At 41.3% G+C, this 17,976-nt stretch overlaps 1 protein-coding gene across 1 annotated transcript in view; it reads left to right on the top strand.

Moving 5' to 3' along the window:
* RGL1 (ral guanine nucleotide dissociation stimulator like 1) overlaps positions 1 to 17,976 on the top strand; it is an 84,591-nt gene that overhangs the window by 38,238 nt on the left and 28,377 nt on the right. Inside the window, exon 4 of the mRNA XM_075507840.1 lies at positions 3,385 to 3,462. Coding sequence (XP_075363955.1) covers positions 3,385 to 3,462 — 78 coding nt within the window. The remainder of the gene's footprint in view (positions 1 to 3,384; positions 3,463 to 17,976) is intronic.

Genomic DNA, 17,976 nt, shown 5'->3' with positions numbered 1-17,976 from the left:
TTTAATATTCAGTACTACCCATTACATTCTGGTCTCATTTGCTTAGTCAGTCCCTTTGAGTGGAGTCTATAACTTTCCAAACGCCACGCAAGGCTGAAAAGTTCTGTGGGCTACAGGATCCTTTTGTTTCTCATGTCTCTTTTTGTATGCAAAGCATTCGTACAAGGCTGGGTAGTGAATGGCTCTTTGTCCAGAAGCTGGTGAGAACAGAGCAGTGGAAGTCTGCAGAAACGCTGTTCTTTACATCAGATGTATCATTAACTCCTCCTAACCCGTATTTAATGGCCTGTTGTTCATGCAGAGCTCTTGTGTTGAGAGATAGGCAGAGGTTTACATCTGGCAATATAACAAAGAGTTATATACTTCTCCAGTTTTGTACAGAAAATTGCCTGCTCTTTATTACTGTGTTATGGATTTATATTATAAAAATCAGCATGTGTATCTCTAGTGGGATTTAAATGCAAATGTTCTGCAAATACATATTTTATATTTCATACAATACTAGGACAATGATATTGTGAGTCATCTCAATAATTTTTGCTCTAAGAATTAATGGCAAGTTTTGAAAAATAAATATAAAAATTTAATTTTTATTCAAAAACTGAAGCTTTCTTTGCATATTTCTCCCAGCTCGGGGAAAAATGTCTTTTGTCTATTGGCTAAGATGTATTTTAGTCATCTTACCTAGCAGATGGCAGTGAAATTCTCTCCCTTTAGCAACAGGACAGGAGCAGCCATCATAGCGTGTAATGTCATTATATCAGCAGCATGTCTTGATTCTGTCCTGGTCAATATCCACTGAGAAGGCATCAGCATAGTTCTCTAAATATCCCCACTATGCTCTTTTTGTATCTTTTTGGTGAGATGATATGTTACCCAGTGTTATTTGGAAATCCAGGACAATCTACAGGTCTGCAAGAGCAAATATTGAAACCAATAGAGTCAAATTAAATAAAAAAAGGTTAACATTTACACTTCAGCTTAGTAAAGTGATGGAATTCACCGAGGTGTTTGGCAGTATTGTTCTTAAGGCTTCTCTGATTTATTCCATCCTTGCAGTAAAGCAGTGGGAAGTACCTCAAAAAGTTAATTGCATTCACTTTGAATTGCAAATGCTAGTAATGAGCATTTAGGGTATGACTGAGAGCTGAGAGAGGCCAGGTAGGATTAAGTGGTGAATTTGGGCATAGCTGAGAGTCAGAAAAAAGGTATCTATTCAATTTTACAGCTTCAGTTGTGCTGGTCCCAATAAAAGGAGCATGGGCAGGGTGTGAAATTGCTTGGGAGAATACAGGAGAAAGCACAGAGGCCATTGAGGCACCAAAATTTTCAGAAAAAGATTGACAGCTATTCTTGTATCAAGCAGTGGCTCCTCTGTGAAGGCTCCTGTTGTGATTCACTGTGACCACCGAGGGATCGAGGTGTTATTCTATTCAGCATGTTTAGAAGTGGATCTTACCCCATTGTCAGTTTAGCTAAACATATTTTTCTTTAGAGGTTTGGATTAGCTCTGTCAAATGACAACAGCGTAATGGGTTATCCTGTATCTACCTCAATCTCTAAGGACCCTTTCCATTTTTAAGTCCTTAAAACCTACTGTCATACTTCTGCTGTCTTATAGGACCACCAGGATTGTTTCAGGATAATTAAGAAGAATTTGGACCCTTTAAAACATAAGTCTGCAAGTTTTTATGCATGTGTTATGCCTTTTTTTTTTTTTTTTTTCTGGACAGATAAAATGCTGAGATTTCTGAAGTCTTCACCACTGATGTGGGAACTCAGGTTGAATGAGAGACAGTGTATTGGTCAGACTAAGCTACTGGGGTCAAGAAGTCATGATTTTGTTCTCAGCTTTGTCACAGATATGTGGTAACAACTGGAGCAAATAATTGTTTGTTATGTCTACCTGCAATGTAGTCAGAGATGCAAGATCTGGTTTTAAATGAGCTGTTTCAGATAATGCAAGTGGTCTTACCGCAGTACTCTCAAGGCTAAGTAAGCTCAAGCTGACCTCCTTACGACTGCGGCTATGCTGCTCCTATTGGAGGGATTACTTGTTTGCCTTTATTAGTTTGGGTTTACTTTGCAGTGCACTGGAATGTATGCAAACCCTCGATCTCTCTCTGCCGCAGCTTCCCCATCCACAGTGGAATTGTCCAACATTAAGCGCTTGTCATAAGATTGTTGAAACTTAAGTTCTTATTTTAAAGCATTGTGGAGTTCTGAGATTGTGAGCCATGGTAGGGCAGAATATCAATATGAGAGTGGTGAATGGTGGTGCTAAAACATGTTCTTTACAATCTAGCAGATCTGCTGGTGAGAGTGAGCTTGAATTCAGTTATAGACTAATTGACTTTCTGTACGGATCTGGGATTCTTACGTATGAAGCCTCAGACTGATACTTTAGAGGAGCACGAAACTACCACCTCTTATTGTTATCCTTTGAAACATTTTGGATTAATTTGTTACAGCTCTGACGTGAACCTTCTGGATGCAAACCAACAGCCCACCGTATTTTCTCTATCTAAGGTTACTAGGATGTTGTGGCACAAACACTTAAAGATGCACTTGTTCTCCTAACTATTCAGATTAATTGCAGGTGCCTGACACAATTAGTTGAGCACAGAATGTGTAAAATCAGCTTGTCTTATTCTGGACTGTGAGTAATTGTCTGCCTTCATTGAAGCTGCCTGTAAGGAACCATGGAATTCTTTATGGAGCTGTATATCTGAAACAATAGGCACTCCCATTGAAAATGAAGTGCATAATCCTGCCTTCAAGGCACATGCGTTGCCTATGTAGGTAAGAGATTTTGCTCTGCGCTCTTAGAGTTGTGCCTATGATTTCCTCTTTCCCAGTGGCATTTTCACAGTGCCATGGGCCATTCCCACTCTTGACAACTGTGTCAGTAGTTTTGGCACAAGTGGGCACTTGCCACCTGGAAAACTTTGTGTAAAATCACACTTGGAGTTATAAGGAATGACAAATACTAGACAAACAAACTATATTGGAGAAAGTGGTTGTGTTACAGTCTCATTGCACACTGGAATATTGCTCTGGGAAAGGATGGAGTGAAAACAGGCAGAAAGGGTCTTGGAGCTGTGAGCAAAGAAACTGTTTTGGTTGATTCCTCCTGTGTGCAGGCTGCTTCATATAAATTAACAAATTGGTTTGGAAGATACTGGCTGTCTCTTTTGGAACTTTTTCCTTCTAAATAAAATAATCTTCAAGCTCCTTAATTTTGCCCAACTTTTAGTTTCCATATTTGTAGTTTGAGCTAGAAACACTTTTTAGTTGTTTATGATAATTGTATTTGAATTATGCTATTTGGGATTTTGCTTTTATTCAGTAGAGGTTCCTCTAAACACTCATCTCATTTTTCAGGTATGGAAACCTGGAGACCTCGAGCTGTGAAGAAGTTGGAAGCCAGAATTCCTCCGAATCCAAAACAGTACTCAGGATGTAAGTGTGGTTTTGCACTGTACAGCGAGCCCTAGTCAGAATTCGGTATTGGAGGAGGATGTGGGCAGCATAGCTGTTGTTTCCTTTGAAAATTCACAACACTGTTTGCTTGCTCAAACAAGTTTGTGTAAAGGCCAAATATCAACTGTCTTGTAATGTATCCAATAATATAACCCAGAGATCTTTCCCTCGGAGAAATTGTCGCAGAATTAAACATGAGATGAACACATCTAGGCCAACATTTTGTTGATTAAACAAACAAGGAGTGTTTGTTTCCCCTGCCTTATCTATAGCAGTAACTGGTTATTGCTTATGACTGATTTTATTGTGCATTACAACAGTGTCTGCACACCAAAGCTGAGGTTGTTTCAGGCACTGTGTGTATGCATGTATCTTTTCCATTAGTGCCCCTATGATTTACAGCATTGCTTTTAGAGTGAAATTTAAATTCTGAAGTCATCCTAATATGCGAGATAAATAGCAAAGCTGTTTTGAAATGCAGTTTAAATGGGGAAAAAAGTGGTTTGGTTATCCTCCTGGCATCATATGAAACTTTTATCTTTAGACATTGGGTGTAAAATGTGCCTTACGTCATTGTAGTTTGCATTTGTACTTTGACATCTGTATGATGTGTGGTTTGCATGCATCGTGGCAGTACAAAGTAGCTGCATCATTATATTTGATTACAGTATGTGGTCATGCTTGATTCTTGTCAGCATTACTGAAGATTGTTTTACTATTAATTTATCTCAGCTTCCACTAGTTAAGAAAACCTTAGATTTTTTTATCAGCGCATTGATTTATCAAGGTGTAATTGAAGAAGCCACCTTTAGTTTCCTTTTGTTTTGAGATGGAAGAAAAATGTTGAACTTTTCTGTCATGATATACACAGTCCAATCAAGACTGAGAAATACACTGCAGTTTTTTCATTCCTGGGATTCAGACTGTTGATTCAAATCACATTCTAATCTACAATATTGGTCCTGCTCTTCCCACTGCTTACCTCCATGCTTTTCTGATGGTCTGTGTGTTGGGACATGGGGGTTTCAAGTCTGGCTTAAAATGGTTCAAATATCCCCAGTACAGAAATGTGCCATTAAGATACTGAACAACTTCCTGTCCTCCATTGTCTGAATGGAGTGGTTAGACAGTGGGGTCGCTTTGCCTTCTGTCATCCATGCGGAAACTGTTTCATTTAGCCACCAGAGATAAATTGGTACAAGCTTCTTGGCTGAGTGTTTCAATAGCTGTCTCTGAAAACACAAGGAATTATGCTTGCTTGACTGCAGAAGAAATGTAGACCTTAATTAATGTCTGTAAATGATACAGGATTCTCAAAGGCTTTAGTTAGAAACAAAATGTTATCACTTGTTAATTTTTTTTTTTTTTTAGCACTTAGCAAGGACAGAAAGCTACAAGCTCTGATGATTTGGGCTTTTCCTCTTGCCCCATGAGACTTGACATGGGAGCTCAGTTCTCCTGGCTGGTGTAACAGAGAGCTATCAATGTGGTTTTTTTCCCCTGTTTGCCATGAGAACTCACCAAAGAACAGCTGGTAGTTAAAACTTGGTCACAAGCACCAAGAAGGCAGTATTATGTAGTGGGTAGAGGCAATAATAGGCAACCACCATACTCCCACACTCCCATTCAAAATGAGCTCTTCCAGCTTTGGGCAGACCATTTGACCTCCCCCTATCTCAGTCAGTCCAGCCATAAAATAGGAGCTAAAGCAGTACCCTTCCTGCAAAATAGATTAAGGATTTATATTGGGGATGAGGAAGATAATTTCACCACTATAAATCATGTTGGGATTAATCCCCACCACCACCTTTTCATGGACCCAAAGGAGCTTGATTATGAGATGGAGAAAAAAGGGGTGACAGTAATCTTTATGTTAGTGTCACTCAGGCTTTGGGAAAAATGCATCAACTTTTTGTTACACCTAGAGATGAGCATGCAAGTGAAATAGCATTTAGTAGGAGCATGTATTTTTTTTTTAATGGAGTTTTCCTACTGACATACACATAGTTTATCACATACCCCCTGCCTAATTGCATCCTGCTGCATCAATGCTGTCTTCTCTCTTGGCATGTAATTGTCATGTAATGCCTTTGCACAGCCAGGGACTGACAAATGGATGGAGTCTGTGGTCCTGTTCCTGCGGTAGCACAACTTCTGATGAGTTTATCTGACATAATTTTCATGAATATAGTCGGCACAGCTGATTTTAATCCTTTGGCCCTTGTAAGATACCTTTTATGTCTGAATTTGATACCTGTTACCCAGCTACTTATTTATAGAAAGCTCAACAATGAAGTTGTCAACAAAGTAATTTGTCGGGTGTACGTGTTTTAACAGATCCTGTGCAAATGTGTATTCGCTTTCCTGCCTTAAAAATTTCTATTGCTCTCAGTTGCTCTGGCTACTTGTCTCTTAGATATGATTAATGGTATCTGGAAAAGAGGTTGGTTTTGTAGTCCTGTTGTGAAACACGTAGTTCTAGTAGTTCAGGTTTTCTCTTGTCTGGGATAATTCCAATATAATTGCATTTACCCTCTTTTCTCGCAGAACAGAAACATGATATAATTGTGATCTCAGTTTTACATGACTTGGAGAAATAAGAGGAAGAAGCAGTAGAGCCATGTTATTTCTTGCCATTAACTCTGTGTTTCTCAGAGGAAAAATATCTTGTGGGGAAGCCCGTGGTCTGTGGCCAGAGATCTGCATTCATAAGACTCCTGTTGTGACAGTTCAAATGCTTTAAAAATCCATTTGGGGCATTAGAAATGGGGATGCAATTTAAAGCATTTCCACTGGTTTGACACAAAACAAGCTACAGAAGTTAAAAACAACTGCAGGAGAAGAATTTATGGCTCTTCACATGTCTCATGGAGCTTTAAAGAAGAGAGGGGTTTTTGCAAAATCTTAGGTACGTATGGGAGGAATATTATGTTGTATGTGGTGTACTGTAAGCCCACAGGTTACTAATTTCTATGTTGAAATTCTCTGTGCTTTTTGTATTGTAGTGTAGAGTTGTGACATGATTTGAGAAGGAAAATGCCTTATGTACGTAAATATTTTATTATTATTATTATTTTAGCATTCCACCCAGTGTTCATGTAGCTCAGAACCTGCAAGTCCTACACTAGGGCTTGAGTGCACTTGTGGCACAGCCTCGTTTGAGAGACTTGTGGGAGCTATAAACCTACCCTTGTTTTTTCCAAATTCTGGGTCTGAGCCAGCAGTTACTTCTCACACTTGTTGCAGTGACATATAGTTGTTACTGACCCAAGATCACTTCAGCTGTGTTCGGAAACATGCCTTCTAAGGATCCGTTCTGCCAAGGGGATTTTCTCCTGTTCACTTAAGCATCATTCCTATCATTTTTGGGCTGCTGGAGTGATCAAAAAAATTATTATTTTTCAACATGGATCTGACTTAATTACATCTAATACAAAATATCTTTTGGGCTTTTTATTATTATTGCCCTTTTCTTTTAAACTTCATTCAGTAATACACAGTTTAAACAAAGGTACTTTGATTTTGTCACTTTAAAAATACACAGACGGTTTGGACCTCAGAGTTATGAGTAAGCTCTGAACACCATCAAAAGTTTTGTGAGCTTAAAAAAACCTGCCACGCATGACTCTAAGCTTTTTTCTTTTTTTTTTTTGTTTTTTTTTTTAGTATCAGGACCCACCTTAGCTTTTCATGTTCAGTAGCTTCCTTTCCACAGTTCTCGCTACTTTCAGTCAGTCAGAAAGTTCATGATCGCAAGTAACAGAAGAATAAAGTCCAGAAAAGGTCAGATATTCCAGTCAAATCTCTGAGTTAGACGGACTTCAGCCTGTGTTTCCAGAAATATGATGCCATGCCTCTCAATTGTCTGATAAGAGAATTGTAAGGAGTAACTTACTTGACCCTCTGTCTCCTGCTATAAACAATGCTTTTTGCTCTTCCTTGCATCATATAAACAAGATTGCCTGGTGCTGTTTCTTAGTTTTGCATGTTTTTGTGTTGAGGTGCGACAGAGTTGCCTCCTCATCTTAGCTAGGTGGTCGTTGTCTTTGGAGTTTTCTGTGTTCACTACATGTTTTTTAGCTTAGGACTTCTGTTGACTTTCAAAAAGAAAAGAGTAGATATAACACACCAAGATATGTCCATTCAGAATAAAACTATACATATGCTAAACATAAATAAAAATTATCAGTATGATGAGTAGCATTAAGAAGTAAAGATCCATATGATAGTATACCTTACATGGTCTGTAGAGAATTTGTACTATAATTCAATTATGGTTTTGTTTTTTAAGTGAGGTTATATAGTTCAAATGTGTCGTTTGGTACATGTCACCTGACAAAAAGCAACCAAGGAAAGAAAGTAGAGCAAAAAGAAATAAAGTACTTTTTCTTGTGTCTGATGTGAAGACTCTACACACCTTCCCAGAGAGGAGACATGGGAAACTTCAATGATATAGTCACGTCCAAGAGATCTCAAGCACCTTTACATATTCTTGGAAGGGGATCAGCAAGCCAAAGAACTAATGCTGTTTGAGGACTTCAGTTCTACTGAAATGGTTGTGTGTATTGCCTACAAGATAGTTAGGAACAATGCTTTTGGTGATATGAGCTGATCGCTGTGATCTCTATTCAGAGCAGGAGAGTTCCTCAGTTAATTTTTAACTCACTGTTAAAAGGCTGAGTTTTCTACGCAGAACGATCTGTGAAATAACTTGTGCCCTACTTCCCTCCCCCTACTGAAAGATGGTGTTAATTTTGATCTCTGGGCAATCCACTGCTGGCAGACAACTATACCCAAACCACAGACTTAGGAATTTAAAGAGGTGATGTATTAAAGGAGCAGAACACTTCTTTCCCAGAATATAAGCATTAAAGACATGGCTGGAGCAGGCTGAGGACAGAGAAAGAACCATAAAGGCTTTGCAGTATAAAATATCATAGCTGCTTGTACCTTTTGGAAGTCAATAGCTTCACTGTATACTGAGGTGCCTCTGAGTAATGCGAGGGTCTGAAGCAGAGCTGGGGCCATGTCACTGACGTGACTTGCTAGGCGTGTGAGACCTGGAGAGCTGATGCAGCACATCACACTTCATGGATAAAAGGTGCTGAGCTTGTTGCTATAAGTTTAAAAGATTTCTGTCAGTGAAGTTCCCAGAAGTGATTTAATTCCTGTTCAGCACACACAGAAAAATGTCCAGCCTGGCGGTTCAGGCTTGCCTGCAATGTTTGACTTCAGGGAAAACTAATTTAATGTTAACTAAATCTAGCTACTTGAAGACCTCACTCAAAGATATAGTAGTATGAACCTGAGATTACCTGTGGAAGAGGTTTTTCAAGAGGCAGACAATGTTGCCATATTGGTCCATGGACTTGGACCATGATTTTTTGTTTGTTTGTTTTCCAGAGGTCTAACATTGGTATGTTTTCTTTAAAGATACCCATTAGGCATGTTGGTAAATATAATGGAGAGAGGAAAAAGTGTGCTGTCTCCCTCTGTATGTAGAAATAACTCTTGCGTTTGTAGCTAGTAAGATACTCCACAGCCAGGGCAAAGGCGATGAAAAGGAAATGCTGTGCCGTAAACAGTGACCCGTGTTCCGATCCCTACATTTACATCTCTCCTGATGAAACCAAAGAAAGTTTAAGAGCTTTTATAAATGCCAGTTTAGGTTATATTTCTCAAGGATACTAAAGAGAAAGCAGTAGAATCGGAAAACTGGTTGCAGTATGAGGTTTCAATGGGGATTTTAGTTATCTTTTTTTTTTTCCTGGCTACATTGTATACTTACATGTCCAGTGCTGTAAAAAGGAGGATTCTTACTGTAGTGGGACCAGCTAAATGAGAAGCAGAAACAGTTTATGTAGTACAAAAAGTAAGATAGCTTTAAGCCCTCAAACTCTCCTCTTCTGCAGTCCCAAGCCCCGCCACTGCTGAATCCTGAGGCTTCTAAATCCTAAATGAGCTTGAGTAACAGTAAAAGTCCTTTCAAGCCTCCTCTTGGAGTGTAAGGTTGTGGTTTCCTTCTGCTACTGGCTTCGGTTTGCTGATTTGGAGTAGAGTGGTGGTGCTCTCCCTCAGATGAATGACAGGCCACAGAAATGAATCAAAATACTTGGGGCTTTTTTTGTTGTCTTGAATGTCAGCTCCTAGTTGCATCTGCTTTATTATCAAAATGTGGAATTTATTTGTTATTAAAACTTGGAATGTGGCGCTACTTGAAAACTGCAGACAAAGCAACTCAAAGATAAACTGAAATCTCCTTGTTTCATTCCACAGCAATTGGGTAAAACAGTTCAAATAAAGAAAATTAAGGAACTATTCAGTTACCACATGGCATGTCTTGCATGTTTACCCCTCCTCTTCTGCATTAAAATAGCAAATACCAAAGCCTTCAATGTAATACTGCAGCATTTGGAGTTTCTCACAGTGATAAACAACCATTGTCCCATGGCTTCTTATGCATTTAGACCTTCCTGACAGAAAACTTGTCTTTTGTTTCCTACTGAAGTTAACAGTCCTGCTGGAAAACAATGTGCACAGTTACAGTACTGCAGAAATAAAACTGGTCCTGAAACATTGTACTTCAGGAGAACAGACACCAAAGGAATGTGAGACAAATGGAAGAAAATTGGCTGGAAGTTTCTGATGCCTGGGAAATCCATGGTGGGAAGCAGTTAAGATGCATTTGGGAGAGCAACAATCAGCATTCATTCCAGTAAAGCCAATTAAGCTAAAACAACAGCAGAAACCACTGTGGTTACATGAGAAGGGGAGTCAAACACAGGGCAGTATAAGCAATGGAAGAGTGGGAGAGTTATGAAAACAACCAGAACCAAGCAAAAAAGAGTAATTAGAAGAGCGAAGAAAAATAATGATTGGCATCTCAATTAAAACAAAGAACAACTAGCAGAGCTATTCCCTTAGTCACTTTACACGCATCCCAGCAAAAGCCTCCCCATACACTATTCAACCAGTTCTTCCCAAATCAAAAGAAGAGCAGATCATTTGCTGGAAGTCATCAGCATGTTATTTATAAATGGACTGGGTGTGAGAAGCTACCCTTACATCACCCTTTGCTTGCGGTTTACATACATTTTACCCCTGATTCAGAGCTGAGATTTAACTGCCCATGTTGTTATTTAATAAGCAAAACTCAGAAAATACAGCTGGCTTAATTTAGTCTGTGTGAGCAAGCCTGAAAGCTATTGCATGGACGGTGGAGGAGAGGGAATAGCCCTCTGTAAAGATTATTCCATTGATGGTCTTAAGTATGCATTTGGCAAATTACAGATAGTTTTGTGCATGTTCCTGTCTAATTTCATAAGAAATCAGTCATTTAATCGCTTTTTGCAACTGAGGTTCTCCTTATTCTCCTTAATTGTTGAGAATCCCTTCTACTCATTCTTTAGAAATAATTGTGGTGGGAAAGAAAACACTGCTTTTGCCTTTTGGGCAAGAAATGATCTCTTTAATTCCTATGCGGACCTCTTCAGGACCAGTGTTATAGCTGTTCCCAGTTGAGAAAAGGCTACACAGAATTTCCGTGTAACTTATTGAATCACTTGTGGCTATGTGATATGAAGGCCTCATTTGCCACCTCCTCTGTGCCCTGCTAGCTCAGCTTAACAGGGATATTAGACTTGGAGCTGCCACAGTCTCATCACGTTTTGTGGTAGCTCATGGGCAAATGGGAGTGGATGAGTAGTTCCGTGTTCCCATGAACGACAGAATCCGATACACTTCTTCCACCTAACAGTAGACAGATTTTGGAGACTGAAACCTTCAGAGATGGGCTTCAAGCAAAGCTGGTATGGAAATCAGAAGACTTTCTGATAGGTGTGAAACTTGAAAGCATTGCTGAACAGAGCCCAGAGTCTGTGGTTGACAGGACAGGAGTTAAACATTAAAAAATTTTTTCTTATAGGCAGGAAAGGAAAAATTTATAGCTCATAATCAACCCATGAAAAATGTAGTCTGTGATGTTTCTTTCCTGTCTGAGATCTTGGAAGGCTCCCGTTCCTATCTGTCTCTGGGTCTATTGAGTACAGGGAGTTTCTTCTCAAGGGCAGCAAATGTAAAGCTACTGCAAGATAAGGGCAATTCTCCAGCCTGTTTTCAGAAAGCTTCCCTCCCTGACACACCAATTAGACAGTCAGGCGATAGGAGGTCAGTAGGGCACAGTGTACCTTTTTTCTCTTTCCTATTTCCCCTCTTGACTGAAATTATTTTGCTAGCAAAAATCAGTGTCTGTAACAGCTGTGAACTCTTCACCCTGCTCTGGGAGACGGGGTCTGTCTTAAACTCTGTTTATTCTTCAGCTTATGAAAGTGGCCATCAACCAAGCCTCTGGAAACTGAGCTTAGTATAAAGAGTGTGTGAACGATATTAGTATAAGAACTTATCCTGTGGAGAGGCTCGCTCTTCCAAATTATTGCTGAACTGGTAAATACCCATAAGAAAAGAATACCCAACCTAGTTTTTGGTGGTGAGTTTGTGATGTGAATGGGGAAAAGGGGCACAGAGCAGGAGGAAATACACAATTAGGGCATGGAGCAAGGCACAGTGTTCCCCTGCCTGTAGTGGAAAAGAAATTAAAATATTGTGGACATAGGACAGCGGTGTTTGTGACTGTAAGCACTGCTGTGATGCAGCATTTTGGGTATGTGTGGGGCTAGAGAGGACAATCAAAAATGTGAGGAGAGGGGAGGGTGGAACGAGAGTTTGGGAGCATCACTGTGGGCATCTGTCTGTTGTGGCATTTCTTGCGCCTTGGGATGTGGAGCTGGGCTGGCACTGTCGGCTTTGCCATGGTGGTCGTGGAGCACTGGCTGTTGTGGGACACCTGTCCTGACTGAGAAAAATGGTTCTGAAGCTCCAGATAAAAAGTTTGGCCACCGCTGGTCTAAATTGTGATGGCCATACTTGTTGCATGTACGGTGGAAGCTTGTCTGAGCAGAGTTGTGAAAATTCGGTCCAAAACAGTTTTCAAATGTGAAGAGAATCTTCCAAGCTGCACATTGTGTGTTTCGTGTTTGCAATGAAACCTGAAATCCAGAATGTGTTTGCACGTTCATTTTTGGTTGTAAATACTTTTTGTAGCTCTAAAATTGTAATTCCAGAGTTCCTCCTATCAGCAAGCCTAACCAAACAGTATTACTGAAAGATTTCCAAATACTCTAATTAGAAATTCAAAGTTGCCACACTATCAGGGAAAGAAAGAGAAGAAACAACAGACAAATGGATAGGACTTGTAAAATGATATCTGTATGGGATTTAAAGTTAATTGAGTTTTGAGGAAAAACCAATATGGTTAAGATGAGACAAGGAGAGTGGGAGAAATTATCTTTCCTCTTTCTTAACTATTGGTTTATTTTGAATGCCACTGAGCAGCTGAGTTAACCAGATACTGCTGTAGTTTCCCTGTACTGGCAGAATAAACGTGCCAGTATTTGTACGCAGCTCTGATACAAGAGCTTTCTGGGTTGGCTTTTGGGTTTCTCCTTGACTACATGTGAAATTTATGTTCATATTTGAACTCCTCTCATGATCTCATAAATTGAGGAAAGAGAGATCCTCCTGGCATGCTTGTCCCTTTCCATTTGGCAGCTATTAACACGATAGACCCAGAGCCACTACATCTGTGTTTTTGAGGATTTGAACTTTAAAAGCCAAGTGCCTGATTGTCATGAGCACAGAGCACAGATGCTCTTTGAGCTGACATGTTGGTGTCTCTAACTGGATACTTGTGGTTAGAGGTTTTTACTGAGAGCATGGCCCTTCTCCTCTTAATGGAAAATCATTGGGAGTATGGGATACTGTTATTGCATGAGGGTCTTGTGAAATGGGGTTATTGGAATAGGTATCAGGGAAGGTTTCTGTAGATGTGTAAAATATGGTCATTGGAGGGCTAAGCTCTCACACCTAACTACACAACACAGTCCTAAGCATTTGCAGAACTGAATAGGACCTGCTGCAAACCAGGGCTGCTGTCACTTGGTCATCTCAGCTGTTTTTCTGATGGCAGTGGAGCTCATGAGATCTGCTTCCATACAAAACTTTGTTTCTTGTCTCCTAAACATCTTTCCCCACTTTCCATGACAGCAATACCTGTAAGTCACCTCTCACGCCTGCCACAGCATTTATGGCTACTGGCTAGAAGAGATCTGAAATACAGGGATGGTTTCAGTGTTGCAGAGGAAATCTTCAGGATTTCCTTTTCTCAGGAAGTTTAGACGTTTATTGTGCCTTTCATTCTGGAACAAGGGGCTTGTTATGTCTCTCGTGTTATGTCCTACTCTGAACACCACAGTAGGTGATCACGAGACAGCGGCCAAGGCCAGTGTGTCATGTTATGTGACTGCACACAAAAGTCCTTTTCCCTAATGTCTCTGTCAGCTCAGGTGAACAAAATTATCTTTAAAAAGTTTTTTGATATGCCATCTGTGTCTTCCCAGCCTGTAATATGTGATGTGTGCTAACTGGTGCACTGAAATATATATGCTGATTTACCAGCACATTGCTATGAAGAACCAAAGATCTCAGTCTTTTCTGCAGCAGAAAAAAATAAGTTGATCATTATTTTTTATCCAGGCTTGAATTTTCTTATAACTTGAAGAAATTTGGTTATTTTTCCAGACTTCTTCCAGTTTTTCCACGCTTAGTTGAGATCTGTCAACAACATTGTAAGTTATTCTGGAAAACCATAGCATAAATTATAAGTCTTATTTTCTTACAAAATCAAGTTGAAATGATGGAAAATCCCTGCAAAGACAGGCTTTAAAGAAACTGCCATAAGCATACATTTGTGCAGTATCTAAGTTCCAATCTAATAGGTGAGTGTGGATTAAAACCTACGTAAACCAGGAAAAGCAGATAAACAGATTACTTCCCTCCGTTTCAGGCAGGGTGGAAACCACCTTGATTCACCAGCTCTGGTTTCCCCCCATCCCCCTCAGTCTGTAGAAGGATTGCCTGTGGGCAGTTCTCTGCAGTTAGTGTCTTTTTAGCTAACTGCATGTGTTTAAGAAGGTCCAGGATAACTTTCCTGAACGAGATCCAATGGTCCTATAACTCCTTAAGCATCCTTTCCTTGCACTGCCAGCATGATCGAGATACCTTTTTGCATGGTACAATTTGACAGCCCCTCCTTGTCTTTGGGCTAAGGGTAAAATCAAGATTTTGCTGATATATTTTTGTTACGCATTTCATCCTAAGATTAGCAAGACCAATCTGTCTTCTGGGTTCAGCTATCTTGGCGCTTCAAGCTTGATACTGGGCACTGGAAGCATAGTGCTGCCCATGCTGCACGTGCACAATTAGGGTTTTATCTTCATAAATGAGGCAATCTCACTAACTCTGTGTGCTCATGGGGGTTAGGTTCAGGCTTAGACTGCTTTTTTGCAGAACCCAAGGTTTCATGAATGGGCAGTCTTTCTACTAAGACAGCAAATAATGAGTAATATGGTGTGGAGGAATATGCAAGTTCAGTTTAGTCCCCAGACTCCACAGCAGCGATTGATGAGAGGAAGGGCACCAAAGGAAGCGTTTGATTTAGCACTTCCACTGGGAAGCTGCTACCCTGAAGGAGCCACAAATACCTTGTTTCCTCCCTGCTATTTTCCCACAACATCCCTGGGAGTGGTAATGGAGCAAACATTGCAGCCCTGCCGGGCCACAGCTTTTCCCACTGGCACATGAAGGAATTAAGAAATTATGTTCTGCTTTTGATTGTGTGCGTAATGTTTGGTAGTTATTCAAACGTGGTCACGGTACAGCTAAGCAAAGATACTTCACCTGATTAAACAAAGCGTAACTCCAAGGTAATTTGCAAGTCTTGCTTTGCTAGCTTGACAAACAGTGCAATACAGGGAAGCAGGATCACAATGAATGCCAGTAATAGAAAATGATTTGGTTTTATCTGAGGTGCTGGCTTTATATACTTGGGAGAGGGCTATTTCTATTATTATTGATTGCAATGGATGCCGGAGTAGCGTGAGGAGCACCAGCAGTGGCGGCAGCAAGCAATGGCGGGACACACAAGGAGAGATACACGTTGGACAAGTAGAGGCTTGACTGAACAGGCGGTGTTCCCCCAGCAACTGACCCCAGACCCGCTGACTGGATGAGACAGCAAGGCACGGAGCCTGCACCTGGCAGCGTGGGAGATTTAAGCAGGTGAAAACAATCAGCCCAGCTGATTGCAACGGACACCGGAGTATACGTATTTCCCAGCGGTCAGGCATGTGGCAGCATGGTGACCACCCAGCAAAAAGCAGTATCCCCTGCTTCTCCTGAGCTTCTAGCACCTGGTAGAACAAATGCAGCCACAGAGACAGAGCTCCTGTTCAAGGATGCGATCACCCAGGTTTCCAGCTGTGGGATGTATGAAGTGATATTCCTAGAGGTGGAAAGTGAAGTGATATTCCTAGAGGTGGAAAGTGACTGCAAGCAAGACCGCAGGAGATGTGACCAGATTGATGAACTGCTTTGCTTGGTGGCTGAGCTGCAGGAGGAGGTGGGCAGACTGAGGAGTATTCGAGAGTTTGAGAGGGAGATTGGTCAATGGAGCTGCACTCTGCCACTTGTGATGCATAGAAGCCAACTCAGTATGGCCACTACGGAGGCGGGTCCTGGATCTGCTTTGTGCCAGGAGGAAGGCAGTGTCACAAGGAATAAGGAGGGGTGGAAGAAGGTTACAGCACAGAGCAGTAAGAGAAACACCTCCTTACCCTTTAAGTTACCCTCTACGATACCCTTACAGAACAGGTCCAAGGCCCTGGGTACGGTAATGAGAAAGAGGAGGAACCTGTGCAATCAGTCTTAAGATCAGAGACACTGACCCTTTGCAACAAGATCTGCATTAAGACCAGCACTGAGAAGAAACAATGGCAAGTTATGGTCATTGGCGATTCCCTCCTGTGCAGAACGGAAGCACCCATTTGCAGAATGGACCCTCTTTTCAGGGAAGTTTGCTGCCTCCCTGGGGCCTGAATTAGGGATGTCACCACAAGACTGAAGAGCCTAGTTCAACCTTCAGACTACTATCCATTTCTGGTCTTTCATGTGGGTACAAATGATGTTGCAACAAAAAGTCTGAGGTCAATCAAAAGAGAGTTCAGAGCCTTGGGAAGAATGCTAAAAAATTCAGGAGCATAGGTAGTGTTTTTCTCAAGCCTTCCGGTAATGGGGGGAGACTTCAGAAGAAACAGGCTAGCCCAGGATATCAATACGTGGCTCCAGGATTGGTGCCTCTGCCAAAACTTGGGGTTTTTAAACCATGGAAGAGCCTTTGAAGAGACAAGGTATATTGAGGCCTGACAGGATCCATCTGTCCCAATGGGGAAAATGGGTCTTTGGGCGTAAGCTGGTGGGGCTGATTGAGAGGGCTTTAAACTAGAATTGATGGGGGAAAGGGGGATACCAATAGGATTGCAGTAGGTAAGCCAAGGGTTGGCATGGCATTGCCAGAGGGTGGCAATCCTAGTGGAAACATTTACACTGCTCCTAGGAGCACGGAGGGCTCAGGAGCATATCTGAAATGCTTGTACACCAACGCACACGGTATGAGAAACAGACAGGATGAACTGGAAGCATTGGTCATCTCCCAGAGCTACAATATCATTGGTATTAGTGAGACTTGGTGGAATGAGTCCCACGATTGGAGTGCTGGGATGGAGGGCTACAGGCTGTTGAGGAGAGGTAGGCAGGGCAGGCGAGGTGGAGGTGTTGCACTATATGTAAGGGAGAGGTCTGATTGCACAGCCCTTACAGTTAGTGATGATGGGTTTGAGAGCCTCTGGGTAAGGATTAGGGGGATGGAAAACAAAGGAGATGTTGTAGTGGGTGTCTACTACTGATCGCCCAGCCAGGATGTAAGCACTGATGGGTTTTTCTATAGACAATTAGGAGAAACGTCTGGATGGGTAGCCCTTGTCCTTATGGGAGATTTCAACTTCCCAGACATCAACTGGGAATATCATAGTGCTGTGATGAGCATGTCTTGAAAATTCTTGAAGTCTGTAGGAGATAACTTCTTGTCACAGGTACTCAGTGATCCAACTAGGAAAGATGCCCTCCTAGACTTGCTGTTTGTGAATAGAGGAGGACTCATGGGGGTTGTGATGGTAGGTGGCTGTCTTGGCCACAGTGATCATGAAATGGTTGAGTTTAAAATTTTTGGCGTAATGAGAGAAAAAGGACAGCAGAGTTGCTACCCTGGATTTGAAGAGAGCAAACTTTAAGTTATTCAGGGAGCTATTTAGCAGAGTACCCTGGGAATCTGCTTTTGAGGGCTTAGGAGTCCACAAGTGCTGGTCAGTCTTTGAGAACTGCATTTTAGAAGCACAGGAGCAGGCAATTCCACTGTGTCCTAAGTCAAGCGAGTGGGGCAGAAGACGAGCTTGGCTGAACAGGGAACTCCTCATGGACCTCAAGAGGAAAAAGAAACTGTATGATCTCTGGAAGTGAGGTTAGGCTTTGCAGGAAGATTACAGA

Source organism: Mycteria americana, chromosome 7, assembly GCF_035582795.1.
Source record: "Mycteria americana isolate JAX WOST 10 ecotype Jacksonville Zoo and Gardens chromosome 7, USCA_MyAme_1.0, whole genome shotgun sequence".
Classification (NCBI taxonomy): Eukaryota; Metazoa; Chordata; class Aves; order Ciconiiformes; family Ciconiidae; genus Mycteria; species Mycteria americana.
This window is presented reverse-complemented; position numbering and strand designations above follow the sequence as displayed.